The sequence below is a fragment of the Lissotriton vulgaris genome, unplaced genomic scaffold, assembly GCF_964263255.1.
Source record: "Lissotriton vulgaris unplaced genomic scaffold, aLisVul1.2 SCAFFOLD_911, whole genome shotgun sequence".
Lineage (NCBI taxonomy): Eukaryota > Metazoa > Chordata > Amphibia > Caudata > Salamandridae > Lissotriton > Lissotriton vulgaris.
In genome coordinates this window covers 393,496-407,825 of record NW_028247209.1, presented here as the reverse complement: position 1 = coordinate 407,825, position 14,330 = coordinate 393,496, and the positions used below count along the sequence as shown (strand labels likewise).

At 43.3% G+C, this 14,330-nt stretch overlaps 1 protein-coding gene across 1 annotated transcript in view; it reads right to left on the bottom strand.

Annotated features, from left to right (window-relative positions):
• SORL1 (sortilin related receptor 1) overlaps nucleotides 1–14,330 on the bottom strand; it is a 607,546-nt gene that overhangs the window by 213,117 nt on the left and 380,099 nt on the right. Inside the window, exons 24-25 of the mRNA XM_086949665.1 lie at nucleotides 8,699–8,811; nucleotides 3,944–4,048 (exon numbers count right to left, since the gene is read on the bottom strand). Coding sequence (XP_086805791.1) covers nucleotides 3,944–4,048; nucleotides 8,699–8,811 — 218 coding nt within the window. The remainder of the gene's footprint in view (nucleotides 1–3,943; nucleotides 4,049–8,698; nucleotides 8,812–14,330) is intronic.

The window sequence follows — 14,330 nt, the reverse complement described above, 5'->3', positions numbered from 1 at the left end:
TAACCTTGCTAAATTTGGGTAACCAGTGGATCAGAATTCAGTTTGTAAAAAGTCCAGGAGTTTCTGCTCTCTCCATGAACACAAAAGACGATCTATTAAGTAGCTATTTCTTTTTTCTATGTTTTTCTCAACTTCTTTTAAACTTGTTTTAAATGCAGAGAGTGAATTTGCCACTACTTTTCTTGTTGGACCTGAAGTACAACTTGTCAAATTGAGGCCATATTTTCAGCTTTAAAAACGTATTCTCAGGAAACAAAGGGATTTCAGATACAGTGTTAAGAGAACAAGTTTAATACACTGCACTGAAGTTGAAGTGAGAGCAATCTCTGAACATTTATTTAGAATCCAACAAGCAAACAAGAAAATCTATGAGACATGCAAGTGTCAGTTGAAAACGTACTCAACAACTGACTAGAGATCAGACAGTGAAGGTTCGTTAGGATAAAAAAAATACTTTAGAAAAATATTGGGTACAAGGGAGAGTCTAGATTACCAGAGACTAAAGGGGGTGTACCTGGAGAGAAGTGTAGTAAAATGTATTTTTCAAACAGAGGATACCTGCATCAGATTTTGTTTCAAAGCAAACTAATTGTGGGAGAGGGTGACCTTGTTCAGCAAAAAGTGTTCCTTATAGGATTTGAGGTAAGGTAGGTCACTCTGCCAAGTTGCACAGTAGACAAATTAAAGTGGGGTGAAAGACTCCGAAGTGAAAAAACAACTTAATGGAATCAGGGAACGGAGCTGGATGACATGGATGAAACTATACATTTTATAGGCCCATTTGTGAATACTTGAGATTGAGGGTAAAATTATATATTTATTAGTGGATTCAAGGGCATGGATGAAGATGATTACTCAGAATTATTAAAAGGGACAAAGAATGTGAAAAAACTGACGCCTCCAGGCAGAACTCTGGTGAACTATGATGTCAGGAGTATTATTTGACTGAGTTTTTATGGTACGAAATGAGGTTTAAAAGACTGGAGAAGATATATATAGCACAACAATGGGTTACCATACTTGGGATGGTATAACCAAAGATTATTTAAGATGATTTTGGTATCAGGAGCTCATGAGGCGATGTCATAAGAGGGAGCACATCCTTGGAAGATGCTCTCAACATAAGTCTGAAAAAGATTAACTGAGCCTATGAAGCAACTGTTAACACAAGGCATGCTGGGATATTAAAACTGCTGTGTCTTTGAAGGAACAGTGGATATTTTCACTTCTCTGTGTAGTTAGCCTATTAAGTTACCTTTTCCTTCATGGTATCTTCCCCTTACAATTTTGTTAAAGTTTTTTCTTTTCTTTTTAGCAGCATGTTTGAGGTTTGCTATGTAGATTTGTAGAGCACACTACTGACCTGCAAGGGAATCCAGATGCTTCAGCAGGTGTGTAGGCGTGTTCTCCCCGCAGAGTAATTGGAAGAGCCACATATTAAGCCACTTGCAGAACTCAAGCAGTGAGGAGGAGAAGGCTCTGATGTGTTGTGGGAGATCGTACAATGTTTTGGGTGTGATGTAGGAGAATGAGTGACAACCTGCTCTGCTTTTGTGAATACGGGGAGAGTGAGTGAGGCTGAGCGTAGGTGTCTTGCAGGCTGGTGAAAGTGTATGCAGCTGTTCAGGTATGCTGGTCTAGTGTTGTGTAAGGCTTTGTATGTGTGGGTGAGGATCCTGAACTAGCTGTGCTTAAGGATGAAGGAGTCACGGGTGCTCCCTGAGGTGGGGTGTGATGTCGGATGTCAGTGTTGCGTGGGCAGTCAAGTGCGAGTCTTGCGGTGGTGTTCTTGATGGTTGATGGTCTCAAGTCTCTATAGGTATTGCTTGGCGATTCCAGCGTAGAGTGTTTAGCCGCAGTTGGGCCTGCTTGCGATGAATGCTTGGGTGACAGTCCATCAGGAGTTATGTAGCAGTCATGTGAAGATCTTTTGTAGCATTCATAGGATGTAGAAGCAGGAAGTGTTCACTGTATCGATGTGTTGTCATGTTGAGCTTCTAGACTACGATGATCCCCAGATTTCTTACATGGTCGTGGGTGTTGGTCCAAGCTCCGACAGCCACCAGGTGCTGTCCAATGGGGAGGTTTTACTTCCAAAGATCAGTACTTCTGCCTTGCCAGAGTTGAGCTTCAAGCAGTTGGTTCTCATTCAATCTCCTACCATGGTCATGCAGTTGGTGTAGTTGATTCTAGTGGTGAATGCCTTGTATATCAGTGACAGGATGAGTTGGAAATCGTCGGAGTAGGATACTATGGTGATGCCTTGGGATTGGATGATGTTGACGAGACGTCTCATGTAGACATTGAGTGGGATTGAGGGATGATCCCGAGGGGGCTCAGCAGATTAGTTTCTTGGTCTCCGATGCAAAAAGAGGCAGTCTGACTCTGGTTTCTTCCTGTGAGGCAGGAGCCAAACCAGTTGAGTGAAGGTCCTTGAATGTCAATGTCTTGGAGTCTTACGATGCGAGTGTTGTGGGAGACTGTATCGAAGGTCATGGAGAGGTCGAGCAGGATGAAGGCCGCTGTTTCTCCTTGGTCCAGGATGGTCTGGATATTGTTGGTGGCTACGATTATTGCAATTTCGGTGCTGTGGTTCTTTCTGAACTTGACTGAGTGCTGTCCAGCAGGTGGTGTAACTCAAGGTGGGATGTGAGTTGCTTGTTAATGGCCTTCTTAATCACTTTTGCCTGGGTGAGGGAGCGTGGCAATAGGGCGGACGTTGCTCAGTTGGTTCACGTCATGGTTTCTTGAGGGGGGCATTGATCTCTCCAGGTTTGCAAAAGTCCGGAAATTAGGCGGATGTCATGGATGTGTTGAGGATGCAGGTGAGGTTGGTGCTGATAAGTGATGTTCCCCGGTTGTGGAAGGGGTGGAATCAAGGATCCGTTGGGGCTCCTGTGTGGATGATAGTTAGCTTGATTGCCGCTGTGTCTTCTTTGGTGAGGGTTTTTAATTTGACCAGGTGGCTGTCTTGGTTGGTGATCGGTAGGCAGACAAGGACGCTAGGGTCAGGTTGGTGTGCAAAATTGCTGTAGATGTTTGTGACTTTGCTGTGGAATAAGTTTGGTAGGTTGTCGCAGAGTTCTTGGGAGGGGGTGATGATGTTGGTTGGGGGTGTAGTAATGTCCTTGATGATTGAGAAGATCTCCATGCAGCTGTTGGAGCTCCCTTCATGCATTCAGCTCCCTTCATGCATTCAGCTCCCTTCATGCATTCAGCTAGTGCTCTTTTCTTAGCGTCTCTAAGTTGCTGGTGGGGGAGCCTGAGAGCAGCTTGCAGATGGTTCTATCTGTGGTTTCGGCATTAGCTCTCCATTTTCTTTCTACGCTGTTCGGTGTCCTGAAGGCCCTCTGTGTCCGAGCTGGCCTACTTGTTGGATTTCATGGGTGCGAGGGAGTCCTCACTGTCTGATCCGGTTGTTGAAGTTTGTGATGTCCTCATTGAGGTTGTCTGTCGGATTAAGTTGATTCCTGCTGAGGGCGTGAAGCCAGTCTGCTTCTGAGATTTTGCCTCAGCTGTGGCTCGGTATGGTGATGGGTGAGCTGACTAGTGGTGTGCTGATCTGGAAGTGGATAATGGAGGTTTCATGCTGCAATTTTGTTTTATATTATTTGGAACAAACATTTAAAAAATGCTTGTTATACTGCTATGAAGGTTTTACAGCTTTTAACTACATTTAAATTCATTTAAATGCATATGCTATAATTGGAAAAGAAATGTTGAGGGATGCCCGCACGCAGGTGGAAATTTCCTGTTTGTGATTTCAAGAAAGCAGGGCTACATTTGCACCACTCACCAAAAATAACCAATAGCAAATGTCAGCTTTAGTTCTGGACACACTGAAGAATTTTGCTGCAACACCTGCTTATATACATCAGTTTTGGTGAAGAATATCCAAATCAAATAATAATACTGGACTAAACAAGAGGCCTTTTTTACTCACCCTAACAGTGTATAATGTATCTGCTTGAAGATTCTTTAGAACTATAGAGTTGTCAGCTGCACGCAATGAGGACCACTCCTTATTGCCATTTGTACTGTATTCCACCTAGAATTAAAGGGATTCTCATTAAGAAAAGCAACACTGAGCATTCAACATTTAAAGGTAAAAGTCTACTTTGCCCACAGACGTGCATGACTTAACTGGAAAGATGTTAATTGGATTGTGTGTAATATGTTCCAGCCACATGACATAGACCTTGTGTTGGCAAAAATAAAGCTAAATGTTTATTTGCACAATCAATTTTCTTTTAAAGAGTAGTTAATGTCTCATAGGGGATATTTCCCAAAAAAGTAGAGAGCAAAATACTGGTGCCAAACTTGTGTTTCTGCATGCAAGCTGCCAATGGGCTCTGAAGAGAATTTCTGGGCATGTGGGCCTACTGCTGTACACTGCAGGAGTTGAACTCGGTTTATTTTATGGGGTATAAATGTAAAAAACCTGAAAGCTATACAGGGATAATGGGACTAATTACCCTACCGATGGGGAGAAGACCTATCAAGCAAGCTGGGACAACATTAACACCCAAACCAAGGCAATACCGTACTTGCTCACAAAAAGGCACCACAACAATCACTTCAAATCCCCCTCACGGTCTTCCCAAGCACGGAGTTAAGCTTGATCCCCAGCACAATCTCTTTAGATCTCCAAAGCAGCGGAGCGTAAGATGGATTGGGAAACTCCCTGGACATAGAGTTGGCGCTTCATACTGATCACCATGCAGACACTGACCATTCTCAGAGTCCCGTCCTTTGACTCCTTCGCTATTCAGTTTTTGGGGCACCAAGGCATCCTTACTTGAAACTTGACAATTATGTTGCGATGGCTGTCAGTTATCCTTGATGAACGAGGGGTTCATCACTCCATTCCCGTTTTACAAATTGATTTGTACCTCAGTTTTCTTTTCAGGGTGAGATGTTTCTTTGGTGGAAGTATGGGGTGGGGGAGTTGTGGGGGGGATTCATGAGATGTTAATTGTGTTGATAATTCTGATTTGTTTGTAGGCTTGTTTCTGTTTACCTGCACTCAGACACACATCTACAATTTACTTCATGCAGCATGACCCAAGGCACGGCTCCCTATCATGCATTACAGGTACACACTTTGGCCCCCTGGCGCGACGGAGTGAACTGCTCTCCCACGTCACGCCTACATACAAACTCATTTACCCCAGTTATGGCGTCTTTAAGAGTTCTGTCCTGGAACATGAAGTGCAAAGCAGTCCTCCGATTTACACACGGACACCTTCCTGGGGTCCTACTGCTCCCGGAGACCCACCTCGTGGGTAACCACAGGCGCTTTTTGGCATGCAAAGGCTATGACAGAGACTTTCACTCCGGTTACACTCGTGGGCCCTGTAGGGGGACAATCTTATTGCGTCACTTGTTCTCTATGACTGCCTCCTGCTGCGCTAGAGCCCCCCCCCCCCCAGGGCCGCCTTCTTGCAATCACTGGAATGCTTGAGGGCCAAACAATCAACATAATAAGAATTTATGCTGCCCCAGTGGCTCTCAGAACCTTTCTCCGTGAACTTTCCAAGATCCTCCTAGACTTCCTACAGGGGTTAACCTTAATAGGCAGTGACTTTAATGCAGCTCCTGTCCTGAAGGCCAATACCACTGATCCCTTTCTGTATCTAGACGCACTGGGGCTCGTCATCTCTTCGATTGGGTCACCACACTTGGCCTCTGTGATGCATGGAGGTTTTGGAACTCACAGCACCGTTAATTCACACATACTTCAGCCGCGCATCACTCCTTCTCGCACATGGACCTTTTCTTTGTGCCTGTCCTGGACTACTGCGCCATCTCATGCCCAGATTCTCCCCCGATATCTGACCACGCTCCTTTCCTCCTCCATTTGGCTCGCCTAGGGATGGCCCATGTTCCATGTGGTGACAAAGGTACCTTCTGGACACATCCTATGTTCAGGCCCTTGGCACCGAACTGCAGGCATATTTCTACAGTAACAAAGGATCAGTTGCTGCTGTTGGAACCCTCTGTCGCGCCAGTAAGGCGAATGCAAAAACCACAGATGATGGACAGAATGCAGAACAATGTCATACATTCACCCCAGTACAGAGACGACTTGCTTGAATCCAGTAAGGCGACCATGAGGGGGTTTGCCTAGGGGCGAATTTGTGCACAGAAGTGCGCCCACTTTCTCCACATCACTCGACTAAAAGCCCGCACCCTCCGCCTACAGGGGAAACCTTGCGGCAGACCCACATGGTGACCTCTCCCAACGGCTGGGCCTCTTGCATGAGGAAATATGTCTCCAATCCCTTGAAGGCTCCAAACATCTATGGCATGCCACAATAACCAGAGTGTATGGGTAGGGGGATCAAAATGGTAGGCTGCTGTACTGGTTAGCCTCACATCAGCAGGTGAACCAAATTGTGCCAGAAATCACTGATGAGCATGGTAACACTTCCTGCATAAACCTTTGCCCACTACCACCATTGCCTATATACAACTTCCTTCCAAGAGGACCCTGACTCTCCCTCCCAGTTCCTTAATGACAAGCTCCTTCTTCGCTTACCACAGGCCGAAGCCCTGATGTTAGATGATCCTTTCACAGCTAAGGAGATCAGTGCGGCCCGGTCCGTGGTGGCCTCTGAGAAAACTACCAGCTCGATAAGACTCCCAGCAGAGTGCTTTGCAGCGTTTTGTGACATTCTAAGCCCCTAACTTCTGGCTCTTTATAAGGACGTAGCACAGAGAGGCACCTTTCCCCTGGTGATCGACACTGCTAGGATTGTGGTGATCCCGAAAATACAGCCGCTCTCAACGGCATGCGCCGATTACCATCCCATATCCCTCATCAATGGTAAGGTCAAGATCTTTGCAACACTGCTGGCGAACAATCTCACTAGGTCATCCATACCTGAATACATCCAGAACAATGCAGATTTATGACGGCCTGTAGTGCGAGACATTGCCTCCGGCGCCTCCATGTGGCCCTGGCCCAGCGTCATCTCATTCCACCCACCTTAGCCTTATTTCTTATCGACTTTGAAAAGGCACTTGATACAGTGGACTGGGGATACCTGACACTAGTACTGCTGTGTGCTCAGAAGGGGCCCAGTTTTTGTAGACTGGTCAAGGCCTTGTATTCCAACCTCACAGCACATGTCCAGATCACTGGTGTTCGCTCCAGTGCCCATTTCATGAGGTACTAGACAGGGATGCCCTCTGTCCCCACTTCTCTACATGATGTCGATCAAACTGCTGGCGAACCTCATTCGTAGTTATGCTCAATTGCGTGGATGGAAATGGAGTGATTGTCACAGAGACTACATAGCATTATTTGAGGATTATGTCCTTTATCTAGTAGACCCAGCAACGAGCGGTCCGCATTGCTGCAGCATCCTTCAGGAAAAATCCCTCCCCCTCTACACACTTGCAGTGGCGGGGAGATGACTGGTGTGCACAACAGGATAGACAGGTCTATGAAGCCCGGGGTTGTCCCCTAAAGCATGGTAGAGAATGGGGGGGAAAGGTTTGGTCAATTAATCTAGGGTCCTGCTTAGGAATGAGGGTGCTGTTGTTGCTTTGTGCTACTACATCAAAATTCAATAAAATCTGTTCATAAAAAAAATAGACTAATTACATTATAAATAGGGATCCCAGCTATCTCATTTTGTTGATCTTTACACAAATACAGATTAAAAATACTTTTTCCCTTCCTGTACATACTTAAAAAAAAAAAATACAGACATTAGAACTTCTGAGAGCCTCTCTAAAAACAGAACTGTCTCAGGCATTACGCATGTGTAAATAATTCAGTTAATGGGAGCCAGTTTTTTCTTGAATCTTTGGTGTTAACTTCTAAACATCCCTACAATGTACACAGTTTGATCTTGACTGTACTCTACCTCCTGAAAAGAGCATCATTTGTATTTAAGTGCACTTCAGGGCTGAGTCGGACCTGATTAACCAGCAGAGATGAATGACACCATGGTCATAAGACATTATACATTACTTATGAAAGAAGGGGGGAGTTGTAGACTAGGTTTAGCATTGGTGCAGCTACTCACTTATCTGAAGGCAGGTACTTGCTTTTACCTACCTTTTCTTTCCCTACTTTTTTCTTAACTTGATTTTTTCTCAACATGAAACATTAGTGAGTTGCGAGCTTATGCATTTGCTTACTGCCACGTGTTTGGCTTTGCTATTTTTCCTCTCGCACAGTCCACTACAGGGTATGATCGCAGTGTACCCTTCCTCAAAAAGAAACAACCGATCTATGACAAAAAGCTTCATTATATCGTCGTGAGCAGTGAAAATGGAAATCAAGGGTATACTGTAAATGAGAGTGGTCAACGTACATTTTTCACCTCACTATTTTTTAGCCATGGTAGGTACGCGCTTCTGGGGTATTAAGAGGGTGAAGGAGTTTTCAGGTTAAGAAAGCAGAAGGATTTGTGGAACTCTGGGCTTTCTCATCAACTCTTATAGTTGGTTACACTTGCTATATAATTATTTCTGTATTGTTGAACTTTTAGGATGCTTTTATTTGTACTAAGTAGACCTTTGCATGAAAAAATATACTTGATCGAATGAGAAAAGGTTTTTCACTGAACCAATGTCGAAAGACTAATTACAAATGCTTAATATCTAGATCACTCTGCGAAACAAAGATCACAGAAGTTTGACAGTGGTTGATTATTTAGGTATTTGTACAAAAAATACTTGCAATGTACTCCCGTATCGAACCATGAGCTCTTGACGGAGCAACCCATCTAGCAGTAACAGACACATCCGCTTCTTTATTTAGGGACAGGAGGAGTTTCTGAGGGGCATCGGGCACTAAAGAAATAAGAATATAATTAAGTTAGTGGATATGGCACTTATATGTTGCAAAGCTAGGCATTAACATACAATCATTACTTTCTGGTCAAAGATGTAAATTACAAAGGCATACATTTCAATAATGTCTGCTTACTGATACTCAAACTAAAATTCAGCCTATCTTGAAAAAATGTCCTCCGTTTTACCAAGTCATCTCAATAGTACTGCTATCCACCAATTAATACTCCTGATTATATAAATCACCAGCAAGTTTTTAATAATTTTAAAAACTATCACTGCTTATTTTAGAAGCGTGTTGGAGCAGTATGTACATAAGAGAATACTTTTTAAACACTACCTTGTTAACATCATTTCTACTAGGGACTGTGTCTGGTTTTCTAGCAGTATTAAGTTTAGATAATTAACTCTGAAGATTATAGTAAACACTGAAAAGGCTTCACATATTAATTTACCTCTGCCACTGAATTAAAAAAATCTGATGCTGGTGGTGTATTCATAAAGTATTTTTCTGGGACGGAGACACAGATAAAACCAACAGTGGCACCTATAATGGGCCACACACAACGCTTGCCATTACTGGCCTCCCACCATGTTTTGCTTATGATAGACAGCCTGTTTAGGTCTAGGCTCGACAGCACATATACAGTCTCGAAGAGACTTGTGTTTAATCTATGGGCTTCACCCCGCCCACAGGATTCCCATGTGTTCGCTTCATCATCCGTCTCATATTCTTTGTCACCATTTGTCCATGGCATGCATGGTTATGCCTATTCTTGTGTTAAGCCCTTCCCCCAGATCATGAACCAAGTACTTGTGTGTCCACCGCTTTCGTTATTAGGACCTACTTCTTTCTTTGTTTTTCAGCACTGTACACAGCTCTGCCTCCTCCCACCCGACCTCACGCCCCCAAATACTGTTCCAACTGAACGCCATGCTTTACTGCTCGCTTGACTTGCTCGTTTTATTTATGATTGAGCACGCCACTGGAATGTTGGTTCCGTGATATCCAGTTGCTGCCTTTACCGTTCTAACTATACAGCGTGCTTTACTACTTCATTGACTTGCTTGTCCACCTTGATAAGAGCTGCACATGTGAAAGGACCATGATGGCACTGCAACTCTGCCACACAAATCAGATTTCAATAAATGCTCTTTAAGTGTGATTCATGGGCAAGGCACGATCGCATCAACAATTTAAACTTCCACCAAAGATTACAAAACGACATGTTTTGTTGATAGGATTTTTTTTATAAGTGTGTGCAGTGGAAAAGCTTGCCTCCTAGTTTGTTAAAAGCTTTCCTCTTTATTGTTTCTCTATGCTTCTTTTTATAAGCACTGGGGGAGGATGTGGCGTACCTGCTTGATAGCCGAGGAAGCGGGTTCCAGTCAACATCCTGCGACTCTGGGCAAATCCTGGCTTATTTTATACCTGCAATGTTTGCTGCATGTCACCGCCAGTATTTATTTTCACTCTACGTGTGAAATGGAAAAGCTATTGCCTTCTAATTTGTTAAAAGCCTACATCTTTACTGTTACTTTTATAAACACCGGCATAACTACTTCTGTGGCTGGGGAACTATGTTCGAGTCTCGGCATCGTCTCAACATCCTGTGATTCTGGGCTAATCACCTTCTCTGTTCCTAAAAATGAATAAATGCAACTGGTGCTCATGTACAGCGCTCCGATACACTCGGGTCGAGTTTGTGCAGTATAAAACTGCAAAATACAAAAAAGGTGGTTTCTTGCTTAATACTCTGGAATGCATTTTACAATAGGCATGATCTTTTTACTTGTTGCAATGACTTTGCAATTGAAAAATTATTACGCAACCAGTTAATTCACACGCACAGGCATTCTGAACATCTACAAGCTCAGGCTTCATACTTTTTTTACTTCGCTTAGGTCAGATCACCATGAAGTCAGCAAAGTATGGTTAGACTCCTTTTTTCTTTCTCAGAGGCTAATTAAACCAGCCAACTTAAGACGCAACCATCTGTTTACGCCCTATAGAGTTTATTGGACTCCAGCCAAATTGTACAAGATTACACGAAATAACTATTATTGTCCCCGATGTAACCATTATGCAGCTGATGATATTCACATCTTCTTGGACTGTCCAGCTATTCAAGACTACTGGAAAGCGATAATGGACTTTTTGGGTGATGTACTTTCAATAACTATTACTTGTTCACGCAGACTTGTCTTCTTTGGTTTATTGAAAGATTATAATATTAACAGTTTGGATACTCAGTTAATTTTTTATATAGTAGTCATTGCGAGGAGACAAATTTGGATGGAGTGGAAGTCAGCATCTCCTCCTAGATTCGCAGTATGTCTGAAGTATATAATGGAAGTATGTAAAATGGACTTGGTTGGTCGTAATGAGAATACTGAGAATGTCTGGTCTAAATTGGTGGTCTGGATAAATAGGTGAGCGGTCCTGTGATTATGCCAGAGGTTGTGTCGGTCCTGTCCTCCACCAGGCCTAGGGTGCCCAAAATAGGCTTGGAGGAGTAGGATAAGGAAAGCAGCCTACCTCTGGGACATCTCTGTCTGCTATGATACTGTCTCCAGGGCGGACTCGAAAACAACAGTATAAGAGGCAACAGTGAGACCCATCTAGAGCATACAAATTCTGGTGGCATATATGAGGACAAAAAAAAAAAAAGAAAAAAAAAAGATCACCATGAAGTTGGTTGGTCTCTGGCTCGGAAGCCTCTGCAGGGGTACTCAGCTTGGGACACGGTTGCCCCTTTTAAGGCAACTCAGTGCCATAAGGAATAACTCACAGCTCTGTGGTTCTCGGACTGGTTTAGAAATCTAAGACAAGCCTGTTGTAGGCAATAACAGGTCTAGCACTAAAAATATGAACCCCAGAAAAAAAAATCTTGAGCTCTGATCAGGGACTACAAAGTAGCAACTGCTGAGAAAAAACTAAATTCTACATGGGCTAAATTGGTAATGCTCCAAATTATTCTAGGGAATTGTTTAAGATTATAGATCTTAGGTTTTCTCATAAGAGCTCGAACAATTTGGAGGTGACTCAGGAGTTCTGTGATAACCTGGCACACAATTTTCAGTCCAAAATCCTGACCATTTATTCGGAATTTGATACAACTAATGAGGAAATACAACTCTACATGACAAGTTTCCCAGGAGAATCCAGACATGAGGGTGAGCGAAGAGGAGTCAGTATGCAATCTCATGCTGTTCTCTTTTTTTGCAAATTTCAAAGGAGTAGACTGAGACTTATCTTCTTAGTTAAAAGCCAGGGAACCCTTCCACACCCAGTTTGTCTAAAACTATTCATCTAGTGGCTAGCACAATTGCTGTGCCTCTCCTATGCTGATGACACACAGATGATTGTATCCATTACAGATGACAAACATTCCATGGCCGTCAATTTCAATGACTGCATGAAGGCAATTTTTGTCTGGATGAAGGGTATCTGTCTGACATTGAATGCAGACAAAACAGAGGTTATTACCTTTGGAGGTCAGCATTCATCTTGGAACAGCAATTGGTGACCAGATGCACTGGAAAACCTGCCCTTACAGACTAAACCGGCAAAATATCTTGGTGTCATTTTGGACCAACATCTCTCCTTTGTTGCACAGGTGAATTGAACGGTATGAACCTGTTTTAATATTATTAGGATACTTTAGAAAGCTTTTTCTTTCATCTCTTTAACATCACGAAAGTCAGTGGTTCTGGCCTCGATCTCCTCAGGCACCGATTACTGTAATGCCTTGCACTTAAACATCAATACGTTTATTCTAAAATAAATTAAAAAATCAACCTGTCCAGAATGCAGTAGCGAGGTTTATCTTAGATATTCCTAATTATCACTCAATTTCAGCTGAGCTTGTTAAGCTTCACTGGCTTCTTGTTAAGAAGTGAATAATTTTAAAAGCCCTTTGCATTTCGCAAAAGGCCTTACACATGTGAGGGCCCCAGGCTATTAAATCTAAGGTCAATTGGTACTTAACGGCCAGGCATCATCGTTCTGCCAAACAATCTGGTGGTGACCTGAAATTCCAAAAGGTGAGATGGGGAGGCAGATACATTCTCAGTGGCCACAGCTAAGCTGTGAAAATCACATGAGCTTCAGAAAGTTTCGTAAAACCTGGCTTTTCATTTCATATCGATCTAGGGCTCCTTAGGTCCTTCAAGGTGATGTCTCAGTCCCTAGCTTAGTTGGATCTAATGGCTCTTGCACCAGATGCCTTCTGGTAAGAGTGCGCTTTATTAATTTTTTTTCTTCATCATCTTTTATGGGTATAGACTTTGCTTACTTGCAGTTTCCCTGAAATCATAGCAAAAGCAATCCATTCGTCTCACTTGCACCGGTAAGCCAAAACCTTTTGCTGCTCTTTAACAGTGCCTGGGAAACCCCAATGTCATCAGGTGGGGAATTGGGAGCTGGAGGTGTTGGAGGCCCGGACAGAGGTGCAATATATTCGTCCCATTCAGAAACAGTGGTAGTATCAGGATCATTCAGTATTTTGCCCTCCTCAGGCTCGTCACCACAATCATCGTCATCTCCTTATTAATTATAATCATCATGATAGTAATGGGGTCCTGTGGCTGTGAGTGAGGCACAACAAGTAGCAGCATAGCTGGGATTCTCTCTTGCCATAGAAGCCTAGGAGACTATGCAGAAATACCAGCAGAAGGTTTTGGTGCATACTGCTGTTACTGTTTCGGATTTCAGAATACCAGAAATCCTTTGTAACAGTCATTAAGCATCTGGAAAAGATCTGATACCAGAGCCACAGGAACCTACATCATTGGCTCTTGATATGACTGCTCTTTGAAGGTATCATGAGATTGTTCTTAAAATTCTTTAATAGAGCTTGTTCTGTCCTGATATTAGCATTTAACATGCAATTGTGACGGGCTACTCACAGCCCCAAATGCTGTATCTTCATTGTTATCTTCATCTCAACCTCCTAACTCAACAAGACAGACAGTCGGCAAAGAAGAAACTATGCTTGGTGACGTCTGGCATGGTTTTAGGGTTTCAGACATGATTGTCTACGTGCCCATCGACGGTGCTTGCCTTGTATGAACTGGTGTCGACTTCTGCTGCATAGCCTTCATCAAGGTCACTGGGACCACCATCGTGTGACCAATGATGAAATGTCAGATATCACAGCTGTCAACAGTTTCATTAGAAAGTGGTCTTAGATGGAGTCGATGACGTAGTAGTTGTGGACTGTCTCATAGACAAAGCGGCCGTTGACGACGTTAACACAATGTTGTTTTCCTCATTTTGGAAGACCCAGAAATGATGATAGATGGCTAGATATGTGTTGTGGATTTCTACTGTTGTCTATTTTTCTTTCAATTTACCCACCTTTTTAGGTGGCTGCTCATAGGATTCTGCTTCATACCTTTCTCTCTTTTTCTTGGTTGCTGTTGGTGTTGGTGTTTCTGGCTCCTCCTCCTCTAGAGCCTTGAGTCCTTGCCAATTTCTTCTTCTGTAGCCACAGAAGACCCCTTTATGGATTTTG